The sequence below is a fragment of the Cebidichthys violaceus genome, unplaced genomic scaffold (assembly GCF_023349555.1).
Source record: "Cebidichthys violaceus isolate CVI_PGR_0920_01 unplaced genomic scaffold, fCebVio1.0.p SCAF_11, whole genome shotgun sequence".
Classification (NCBI taxonomy): Eukaryota; Metazoa; Chordata; class Actinopteri; order Perciformes; family Stichaeidae; genus Cebidichthys; species Cebidichthys violaceus.
In genome coordinates, this window is record NW_027176274.1 from 5,980,654 (window position 1) to 5,992,674 (window position 12,021).

The 12,021-nt window shown below is 40.1% G+C and overlaps 3 protein-coding genes across 4 annotated transcripts in view; 1 reads left to right on the plus strand and 2 right to left on the minus strand.

Moving 5' to 3' along the window:
• LOC137866129 (uncharacterized) overlaps positions 1-12,021 on the plus strand; it is a 78,876-nt gene that overhangs the window by 50,741 nt on the left and 16,114 nt on the right. The window contains exons 9-12 of one of the 2 annotated variants that reach the window (XM_068701830.1): positions 6,831-6,954; positions 8,601-8,683; positions 10,311-10,414; positions 11,269-11,386. In XM_068701830.1, coding sequence (XP_068557931.1) covers positions 6,831-6,954; positions 8,601-8,654 — 178 coding nt within the window. In that variant the 3' untranslated portion in view covers positions 8,655-8,683; positions 10,311-10,414; positions 11,269-11,386. Of the gene's footprint in view, positions 1-6,830; positions 6,955-8,600; positions 8,684-10,310; positions 10,415-11,268; positions 11,393-12,021 lie in introns of those variants that run through there. The other variant, XM_068701820.1, reaches the window with a different exon arrangement.
• Positions 3,868-4,785, minus strand: LOC137890597 (olfactory receptor 6N2-like). Its single transcript, XM_068734741.1, has one exon. It carries the CDS (start codon positions 4,783-4,785, stop codon positions 3,868-3,870), a length of 918 nt encoding a protein of 305 aa, XP_068590842.1.
• Positions 9,280-10,197, minus strand: LOC137890602 (olfactory receptor 10K1-like). The gene has a single exon (XM_068734755.1). It carries the CDS (start codon positions 10,195-10,197, stop codon positions 9,280-9,282), a length of 918 nt encoding a protein of 305 aa, XP_068590856.1.

The following is a 12,021-nucleotide window of genomic DNA, read 5'->3' on the forward strand; positions in this document are numbered from 1 at the left end:
GCAGGCTGAAAACCCACCTCTTCAGGAAGTGCTACCCTGAGCCTTCCACTTAGCACTTATTGTATTCATACTAGCTTGTTGCACTTATTGTATTCGTATTACTTATAGCACTAACTGTTTTTCTTGTTTCTGCACTGTACTTTGGCTCTGAGTTATGCTCTGCTTCATGCTCTTAGATGCTTGTTTGGAAAAGGAAATGTACTTATGACTTCTGGTGACTAGTAGTTCTTTTGATTACCAATGTTGAATGCACTTATTGTAAGTCGCTTTGGATAAAAGCGTCTGCTAAATGACTAATGTAATGTAATGTAATGGATGAGGTAAGGGCCGTGAGTGGGGCAGCCACGGTGCTATAGCCGTGGATGAACCTCCGGTAGAAGTTAGCAAACCCCAGGAATCATTGCAGCTGTTTACGTGAGTCAGGGACAGGCCAGGATGTAACAGCTGACACCTTGGCAGGATCCATCTGCACAATCCCCTGTCCTACGATGTACCCCAGGAAGGAGACAGATGAGGAGTGGAATTCACAATTCTCTGCCTGAATGAACAGAGAATGCTTTAGGAGGCGTTGAAGGACTGCTTGGACATAGTGAATGTGCTCCTCTCGGGACCTGGAGAAAATCAGAATGTTGTCTAGGTAGACGAACACCTGCCTGTTTAACATGTCTCTCAGCACATCATTCACTAGGGCCTGGAAGACGGCTGGGGCATTGGTGAGGCCGAAGGGCATAACCAGGTACTCATAATGTCCAGTGGGGGTGTTGAAAGCCGTCTTCCACTCGTCAGCCTCTCGGATCCGGACCAAGTGATAGGCGTTACACAGGTCAAGCTTGGTGAAGATGGTAGCCCCCGCAGCAACTCAAAGGCAGAAGAGATGAGTGGGAAGTGGTTCTTAATGGAAATGTCGTTGAGGCCCCTGTAGTCAATGCAAGGCCTCAGTGACTTGTCCTTTCCCACGAAGAAGAACCTTGCACCAGCAGGTGAAGAAGAGTGTCGGATGAGCCCAGCAGCTAGGGAGGAATTTATGTATGCCTCCATGGCCTCTCTTTCAGGTGCAGATAAGGAATACAGGCGAACCCTGGGTGGAGTGGTGCCTGGTTGCAGGTCAATGCCACAATCGTAGGGGCGATGTGGAGGCAGAGACGAGGCCTTGACCTTACTGAATACCTCACGATAGTCATGGTATTCAGTAGGCACCCCTGACAGGTCTGAAGCAGAGCTGGAACAGGCTGACTGCTGGGGTGCAGCAGCTTGGTCCAGGCAAATCAGGTGACAGGATGAGGATGCTGGGGCTACCGCAGGATAAGAAAACCGGATGGTCTCATGGTGGTTAGCAGACAGGAGCATACAGACTGGCGTGGTCTGGTGAGCCAGGGCGCTGGCAGGAACAGGGCATGGTAGGGGTACCCGGTTGATACCCAGCTGAAGAGCTAGGTTCCCATCAATGATTCTGTCGTCAGCGCCAGAGTCAATGAACGTAGTGAGGGTCTGGGATCCGTTCGCGAGCAGAAGCTGAACGTGGCAAAGGGGTCTTTGGTTGGGGGAAAGTCTTGTGGTTCAGCTCACCTGTACCTCCCCTACTACTGATGAGCCATGACTTTTGCCAGGCACCGGGATATAAAGTGACCAGCTTGGCCACAGTACAGGCAAAGATCTCCCCGGCGGCGGCGCTCACGCTCCTCTCAAGTGAGACTGGTGTGCACCACCTGCATGGGTTCAACACCCCCAGGTTGAGACCCTGTGGTGACGCTGGTAGCTGCTGGAGGACCTCGAGGCCGGGTGGAAGATCTGTCTCCCCCTTGCGTTGCTCCTGTCGCCTTGCCTGGATGCATCGGTCCACTCGGGAAGTCAGTTCAACTAAGCCATTCAGGTTGGCAGGCAAATCAAAAGAAATCAGTTCATTTTTAATATACTCAGCTAGTCCAGCCAAAACAGCGTCACACTGAGCTGCAGAGTTCCAGTCGCTAAGGCGTGCGAAACTTAATGGCATAGTCTACAACTGTCCGGTCTCCCTGACACAGTTCCACAAGCCCCCCGGTAGGGTCAGGGCCCTTGGAGACCGCCCCGAACACCTTGCGTAGCTCCGCAGAAAATGCCAGGAAGGAAGAGCAGGCTGACGTGCCCTCTTCCATTCAGCGGTGCCCCACAGTCGTGCCCTGTCCGTCGGGTGGTTGATGGTGAAGAATACTTTAGCCTGCTCCAAGGCAAACGTGTAGGGCTGCAGGGAAAACAAGATGGAGCAGTTTGTGACGAATGGATTGCAGCCCTCAGGTTCTCATGCATAGCGCTCTGGGGTTCCCACACGGGCTTGTGTGCTGGAGCAGGCGTCGGTGGGACAGGAGGAGGAGCTGAGACTACATGCTGGGTCAGGGCTGCTGTTAGTTGTTGGACCTGAGCGGCTAACGCAGCCATAGCCTGCTCCTGGGCTGCTGCTGACTGACGTGTCTCAGCGGCGATGTTGGTCATCAGCGCTTCATGCTGCTGGAGAGCCCCCTCGATCCTCTCGAAACGACTCACTAGTGCAGGGGTGTGTGCTGGGTCCATGACTGGCCAGATTGTAATGTAACCGGTTGTATATGGACCCAAATGCAACACACAAGATTCCAGGGATCTTTGGCTTTTATTACAAACTTCCAGATACAGCAGGCAGAGTTAATCAGAGTCAGGATCAGAAGGCTGGTGGGTTTACCAAGAGTCAGGCAAGGCGGGTAGAACAGGGGCAAAGTGCTGTAGAGTCTGGCATCAAAAACCGAAGAACAATCTGGCAGTGTGTGTCTGGGAGGCCGGAGTATATATAGGGGCTTGATTAATGATCAGAGGCAGGTGACTGAACAGGCGAAGGGAGTTAGACTGATGAGGAGGGAGAGACTGACAAGTAGAATGAGGAGGGTGTGGAGCTGAACTGTGACAAAATTGATAGGATAGTACAAGTATCCTGGTGTCATAAATATTAGAAGAGAATCAAAAAAAACTGAAAGTATAAGCTTGAATCTATGTTTACTTCCCTTTTGGAAAATTCACCACACATTGAAACATTAATGTGTTGTCAATGTTATACGGTTATTTGTTATCCATAAAGGATGAAAGATCCCACAAGCAAGACTTGGATATCACAATGGTGTGTACATGATAGGTTTTTTTTAAATATTCCAGCTGACAATTACAAATTAGAAATCAGATAATAATAATAATAATATAAAATCTATTTTCAGGAGTACTTTTAAGCTAATTAAAAATGTGACTTTTTTATCAATGTGATTATTTACTCAAGATGGGGTAATAATGATAAAATATTGACTTGACAGAAACAACAGTTGGTTTAATTTTTTATTTAAATTGTTTTGGGGGTTTTTAAAACGTCTCTCAGGGCACAAAACTACAATTTAAATTACATACACTGCCAAATCAGAAACATGTTCATGCTTTCAAGATGGTTCATTTAAAATATTGACATGCATTAATTTCATCACAACCCCCACCCTCCTCCATAACATAACAACCACTGCCCGATCACAACTCACTGCACCACATACTATATTATAATACTTATTTTTACTTCTCTTATCTATATTTATTTCTGTATTGTGCTGCTAAAACTATGGATTGCCCTCCAGTCATCACCGGTAACTACAATCAAACTGAAAAATGTATGATTAAGTCATGGTTGTCTGTTAGACTTAACCATTACCTTTGGGTTTTTGAAAAACTGCAGTGAATTGCTCAGTACTTATCATTACATTGTTGAAGTGGAAGATTCTTTGTGCGTTATTATATTAGAAACAAGACTTTAAATGTTCAAAGTTATCACATCTCTGCATTATTATGACACAAAACGATGACTGTACAACAGTTATCAGTGTGAATACATTAGACCCTTTTGTAGAAGAGCCTCTTAAGGTGTTCATAAATTCCGCTCATTTTTAGTCCATAAATGATTGGATTAAAAAGAGGTTGATATGTAATTATTTGTAAAGTCATTATCAAACGTACAATTTTGGGAAAATCAACTTCCAGTCGAGCAAGAAGTACATCATATGTACTTAAACAGGAAAAGTTGATTAGAACCAGCAGATGGGGTAAACAGGTCTGTGCAGCTTTTCTCCTGACTCCTCTACATCGATAGGATATTACAAGTATCCTGGTGTATGTATAAAGTATGAAGAGCACAGGGAGAAGGACAGCACTCACAAAACCAACCAAGCCATAAATATTCAGCAGTCTTGAACTCACACAGTGAAGTTTGTGAACTGTACTGTTGCAAAGTATTCCTTTCAAATGAAACTTACAGATTTTTTTTTTATCACTCAATAATACTAGTACTGAAAACTCACAAGCAGGCAGAATCCAAGCAAAAATCAGGAAGATAATAACAGTTGTTTTTCTCATGATGGTTGAATACTGCAGAGGGTTACATATAGACACATATCTATCATAGGCCATGACCGACAACAGGAAGAATTCTGAACTGCCTAGAGAGTAAAAACTAAACCACTGGAAGAGACAGGCTGGATAAGATATGATCTGTTTTTCTGATAAAAAGTCAATCAAAAGCTTTGGGTAGATAGCAGTGCTGAAAAGAACAGAGTTGATTAACAAAGCTGCAATGAAAATGTACATTGGCTCATGGAGGGATTTGTGAATTACTATGATGCTCACAATAGTGAAATTACTACAAATTATTAAAATATACACTGTAAACATGATCACAAAATAAAGATATCTATATTTTTGCACTTCCACATGCCCATCAAAAGTTATATATGTCACATTTAATCTATTATACATTATTGATACATCAAATGAGATGATAAAAAGATAATAAAGCTCATGTAACCAGCACTAGATTGTCTTATTCAGTCTTCAGTACCTGATTTTGATGTGCTCTGGTGTGATCCACCAAACACAGGAACTGGAAAGGGATCTGTTGGAGTCGGTGGGATGTCTTTATCAGACTACTTCTCCCTCCATGGATCTCATTAAACTCTCCAAAGAATGAGCTAGGTACACAACTTGATTCTAGAAGCCTGAGGTCATAGATGTTTTTTATGGCATCATCTTATCACAACAAGATTCAAGCTGTATATGCTTGTGCATTTACCATTTTGTTGGAGCACTTTTGGTGTTTGTAGTTATTCTTCCATCAAGCAGTATATCTAAACATCATAATAAACCTAAAGCTGTTTGGGGGCTTTTTAGTTTTGCGTCCCAAGCTCAGCAGCTTGCAGAACGGTAAAGTTTGCCCCTGGTGTTTTTTAGCAGTGAACCACACCGTAGTCCAATTTCACCTGTTTTAGGCCGTGAGTAGCCGTGTGACACAAGTATGTCATGGCAGACATATTTCTCTGGACTCAAGGAAGCACAGTGTTCAGTTGTTTCAAGAAAGCTGCAAGCAGCAACACCACAGGCCAAGGATTCGGCTCATTCTGAACAGGCATGTTTTGAACAAGCACTGCACTAGTAAGACTAAAACTGTTCCAATCAGGAGAGAATTCAATTAAAGTCAAAACATATTTACTACACATGTATGGTGAGATAAATAGTGAAGAGATTATACTCCATAGTGACATGATATATTAATAATAATAATAATAATAATAATAATAATAATAATAATAATACATTTTATTTGTATCGCACTTTACATTTTTTATTTTTTTTTAAATCTCAAAGTGCAACAGGCTAAAACAGGGCATATATTCCCCGCAAAGTCGCGACCCTGGTGGTGGTGGTGGTGAAGGGAACTGCTGATGATCCAATGATGGGATGAAGAAATTATGATGATGATGAAATGACAACTGACAGCAGCAGAGAGGAGAGCAGATTTAAAATTTGACAGTAACGATGTGATTTGCTCAGGGAGATCGTGGCAGAATCTAGTTATTGAGCTTTAGAGTGAACGCCAATAATCAGCTGATTAGAGTAGAAGCCGAAGAGAGAGGGAGACAGAGAGATTTGTGAATGAATGAGAGTGTAAGAAGATTCTTCCTCACCACGACAGGACATAAACCATGCATATGTGTTTTGATTTCAATATTTAATTAAAACATAATATTAATCACAAACAAAACCCTAGATAAATGAGTGCTACTGATTTAAGTATTTGATGAAATCAGTTATGAGAGTTGTATTGTTTGATTCTGCTTTTTTTCCGAGATAAGAATAAAAGTGGATATAGGTGTCATAGCATCTGCCAGCTTTTTACTTTTTGTTTCTGTTATTGAACATTTTTAACTGCCTTGTTAGTAACTGTAATGGGAAAAAATATATTCTTATATCATGAAATGTTTTAAAAGATGTAAAACTGAAAGGTAAGGTGAGGAACACAAATACTGACATAACACAGCAGTCCTATAGAAGTAGTTAATCAGTTTTAATGAACACAGTGTCTTGTTTCTCAAGGCTGGTCACACACTCCCACTTCAGAAAGAGAAAGTGAAGACACAGTGTCTTCTTTGTCTGTATGGCAAGTTTTGAGACGGACCGTAGAACAATCACTGACTCCCAGTTAACGCACCTGGCATGTGTTTAGATAAGAACGATAGCCAGGGTACGAGAACATCCACTCTTTGTCTATGATTTATCCCAGGGCGTGAACTCATGTGTGCATAAAATGGTTTGGTATCTTGTACGATGTTGAACTTTTCATCACAGACACTGACTGAGGTGGCTGTGGTGCATCTTTCCCTTGCAAGCAAAATAAAATAGAAGGGGACAACTTTGAATCATTTGAAGACTTCATTATTATCTTTGGATTTGTGAACAAAACTCTTCTCCCGATTTATAATTAGAAGTTTTTCCAAAACATAACTCACCTGCCATTCACATTTCAGATGCTGCCATTCCCAGCCTCACCAGGAGTCTTCAGTGTTTTCCCACCAGACCCAGTGTCATGACTACCAGACCCACATACGCTCCAGTACTTCCCTACCTGCCTTTTTGGTACTTGTTTTCCAGGTATGACTGCTTACTTTTGTCATTGCCTGTCAGATCGATTCAGTAATCTTTGTTTTTACCTTACTGTCTGTGAGTTGTGCTTCAGCGGCAAAGCGTGGTTTTACTGAGCCCTATGGGAGCCATTTACGGTTCAGCTTATGAAGACACTTGAAGGTTAAGAAGAGAGTTTTAAGTGTCACACAGAACTTGATTTGAAGCCAGAAAAGATGCTAGAGATCATGTGGGGTTGGGCTGATGTGAAACCAGGTCCTGTAAATACTCAAGCCTGTCCAAGCCTTCATCAGAATCAACTTTATTTGCCAAATATGTCTACCCAGAAAAAGAATTTGACTCTGGTTTCTGACTTGCTGTCAATGTACTTACACAGAAATAGACATAAGAACGAAGACAACAGAGCTGATCAAATACAGCCAAATCAAATGTTACTATACTAGTAACAAACAATACGATACTAGTACTCTTATATACTTGTTACTGTTTATCGGTTTTAAGTTCCTTATCGGTTCTTTTTGATTGTTTTGTGAGAAGAAAAGGACAATTAATTAATAAAAGACTCAACATCGCTTCATTATTCTTGTATGTAAAAAAATAGTCGTTAGTGAGCTGCAAAACAAAAAGTTCCAAAGTCTGGAACATAAATTTACAGCTAAACAATTAGCTAAGCGATTAGCTTCCATATATTAGCCTATTAACTCCTCATGGCATCGCTAACGTTACCTGCAGTGGACGAGGATGGACGGCTGCTCGCCAAACAGTAGAAAACTTAATTTCTGCAGATTTATGTTCTGCTTGTTCACCAAATGTTGTGATAAATTGCTGGTATTAACTCCCTTACTTGTTTTTTTTTTGCTTTTTTGTCAAAGTTATTAGAATTTACTCGAGTAAAATGTAGCCACACTTCCAATCTTTTTGTTCTCTCTGCCATGATGTGTGTCTCACGCTGAACTGAGCCGGAGTTGGTGAGTCAGAGTAAAGCACGACTCTGGCCCTCGTGCAAAGACACAGAGGCAGAGAGAGGAGGTTTGTGATGCTGCTATAGTCTGGAGATCTCACTCCGTAACTTTTAACGAATCGATAGTAGAACCATTAACCCCTGACATTATCAATACTCAGAGTTTTACAAATCTAAAACTGGTTCTCGTTTTTTTTTCGGGGGGCATTTTTAGTTACAACCAAGACCAGAAACTCAGATGTTCCGTAAACGCTTAAAACACTGTGGAAGCAGATTCACACATTTTATGTCTGTATTTTGCATGTAAGAGAAAACGACATAAGCAACATTTCATAGACTTTCCCTATTTTAATTGAAAATGATTCAAACCCACACTGTGGATGCTGCAAGAACTGACTGAAAGAGTTGAATTCATCAGTTATTGCCCTGGTGTTGGCTGGCACTGGGTGGTGACAGTAAAGCAGTTCATGTACAGAGGAATCTCAGCTTGATGAAAACAAAACTGCAACTTTTCTAAAATATATCTCTAATTGATTGAGTCCTAACTTCCCTATGAGTTTCCCTGTGAATAGATGCTCCAGAGTCAACATCCTGATGGATACAGGTTGGAGGAATGTCTGTTTATTTATTACAGTATGATCCCTTTGTAATAAAGGACTCTTTTCTTCCTATCTTATTCTCATCTTTACCTCAGGACTTCTCCACCAGTTCAGGGAGCTGGCCCCCACTCAGTGCATCATCCATGTAATTTTGATCAGAGTTTTTTTTATTATGAAGGTAATTCAACAGTAAATCAATCATCACATCTGCATAGTCATGTGTTTAAGCATAGTATTTATTGAGAGCTGTATGTTTACACAGTCATAAACATTAGAAGAGGGTTAAAAAAACTGAAACTATAAGCTTAAATCCACTCTGTTTACCTCTCTCTTGCAAAATTAATCAGAAACATGCTCATGCTTTCAACGTTGTTCATTTCAAATATTGACATGGATTCATTTCATCACAACCCTAACCATAACATAACAACAACTGCCCGATCACAACTCACTGCACCACATATTATATTATCATACTTATTTTTACTTCTCTTATCTATATTTATTTCTATATTGTGCTGCTAAAACACTGGATTGCCTTCCAGAGATTGATAAAGGCTTATCTCATCTAATCTTATGCTTATTTGAGGGATATTATGAACTTAAGCAATACATTTGAAGACGATGGTCATGTCATCACTTAACCATTACCTTTGGAAGATTCTCTGAGCGTTATTATATCAGAACCAAGTCTTTAAATGTTCAAAGTTATCACATCTCTGCATTATTATGACACAAAACGATGACTGTACAACAGTTATCAGTGTGAATACATTAGACCCTTTTGTAGAAGAGCCTCTTAAGCTGTTCATAAATTCCTCTCATTTTTAGTCCATAAATGATTGGATTAAAAAGAGGTTGATATGTAATTATTTGTAAAGTCATTATCAAACGTACAATTTTGGGAAAATCAACTTCCAGTCGAGCAAGAAGTACATCATATGCACTTAAACAGGAAAAGTTGATTAGAACCAGCAGATGGGGTAAACAGGTCTGTGCAGCTTTTCTCCTGACTCCTCTACATCGATAGGATATTACAAGTATCCTGGTGTATGTAAAAAGTATGAAGAGCACAGGGAGAAGTGCAGCACTCACAAAAACAACCAAGCCATAAATATTCAGCAGTGTAGATCTCACACAGTGAAGTTTGTGAACTGTGCTGTTGCAATGTATTCCTTTCAAATGAAACTTACAGATTTCTTTTTTAGCACTCAGTAATATTAGTACTGAAAACTCACAAGCAGGCAGAATCCAAGCAAAAATCAGGAAGATAATAACAGTTGTTTTTCTCATGATGGTTGAATACTGCAGAGGGTTACATATAGACACATATCTATCATAGGCCATGACCGACAACAGGAAGAATTCTGAACTGCCTAGAGAGTAAAAACTAAACCACTGGAAGAGACAGGCTGGATAAGATATGATCTGTTTTTCTGATAAAAAGTCAATCAAAAGCTTTGGGTAGATAGCAGTGCTGAAAAGAACAGAGTTGATTAACAACGCTGCAATGAAAATGTACATTGGCTCATGGAGGGATTTGTGAATAACTATGATGCTCACAATAGTGAAATTACTACAAATTATTAAAATATACACTGTAAACATGATCACAAAATAAAGATATCTATATTTTTGCACTTCCACAAGCCCATCAAAAGTTATATATGTCACATTTAATTTATTATCCATTAATGATATATCAAATGAGATGATAAAAAAAACAATAAAGCTCATGTAACCAGCACTAGATTGTCTTATTCAGTCTTCAGTACCTGACCTTGATGTGCTCTGGTGTGATCCAGCAAACACAGGAACTGGAAAGGGATCTGTTGGAGTCGGTGGGATGTCTTTATCAGACTACTTCTCCCTCCATGGATCTCAATAAACTCTCCAAAGAATGAGCTAGGTAAACAACTTGATTCTAGAAGCCTGAGGTCATAGATGTTTTTATGGCATCATCTTATCACAACAAGATTCAAGCTGTATATGCTTGTGCATTTACCATTTTGTTGGAGCACTTCTGGTGTTTGTTAAGTTTTCATTAAGCAGTATATCTAAACATCACAAAAAACCCAAAGCTGTTTGGGGCCTTTTTAGTTGTGCGTCCCAAGCTCAGGGTGCCAACCTTGCAGAACGGTAAAGTTTGCCCCTGGTGTTTTTTAACAGTGAACCACACCGTAGTCCAATTTCACCTGTTTTAGACCGTGAGTAGCCGTGTCTTGGGTGTGTGAAGCAAGTATGTCATGGCAGACATATTTCTCTGGACTCAAGGAAGCACAGTGTTCAGTTGTTTCAAGAAAGCTGCAAGCAGCAACACAACAGGCCAAGGATTCTGCTCATTCTGAACAGGCATGTTTTGAACGAGCACTGGACTAGTAAGACTAAAACTATTTCAATCAGGAGAGAATTCACTTAAAGTCAAAAATATTTACTACACATGCATGGTGAGATGCATAATGAAGAGATTATACTCCATAGTGATGGACAGGACATAAACCATACATATGTGTTTTGATTTCAATATTTAATTAAAACATAATATTAATCACAAACAAAACCCTAGATAAATGAGTGCTACTGATTTAAGTATTTGATGAAATCAGTTATGAGAGTTGTATTGTTTGATTCTGCTTTTTTTTCCGAGATAAGAATACAAGTGGAAATAGGTGTCATAGCATCTGCCAGCTTTTTACTTTTTGTTTCTGTTATTGTACATTTTTAACTGCCTTGTTAGTAACTCACCTGCCATTCACATTTCAGATGCTGCCATTCCCAGCCTCACCAGGAGTCTTCAGTGTTTTCCCACCAGACCCAGTCTCCTGACTACCAGACCCACATGTTCTCCTGTACATCCCTGCCTGCCTTTTTGGTACTTGTTTTCCAGGTATGACTGATTACTTTTGTCATTGCCTTTGAAGCCAGAAAAGATGCTCGAGATCCTTTGGCTGATTTGAAACCAGGTCCTGTAAATACTAAGATAAGACAAGATAAGATAAGATAATCCTTTATTAGTCCCGCAGTGGGGAAATTTACAGGATCACAGCAGCAAAGTGGACAGTGCAAACAAGGTACATGGTAAAAAAAACAAGAGCAGCAAGTATTATAAATAAATAATAAACAGTAAAGAATATCAACTAATTAAAAAAGTACAAAAATTCACAATTATATACTATATACTATAACTAAAAATGGAAAATAGACTCCAGCCTGTCCAAGCCTTCATCAAAATCAGGATCAGCTTTAATTGCCAAGTATGTGTCCACAGATAAAGGGGTTGACTCCGGTTTCTGACTTGCTGTCAATGTGCTTACACAGAAACTATACAATACTAGTACTCATATATACTTGATACTGCTTATCAGTTTTAGGTTCTTTTTTTGGTTCTTTTTCATTATTTTGTGAGAAAAAAGACAATTAATGAAAGACTCAACATCGCTTCATTATTCTTGTATGCATAAAAATAGTCTTTAGTGAGCAGCAAAACAAAAAGTTCCAAAGTCTTTAACATAAATT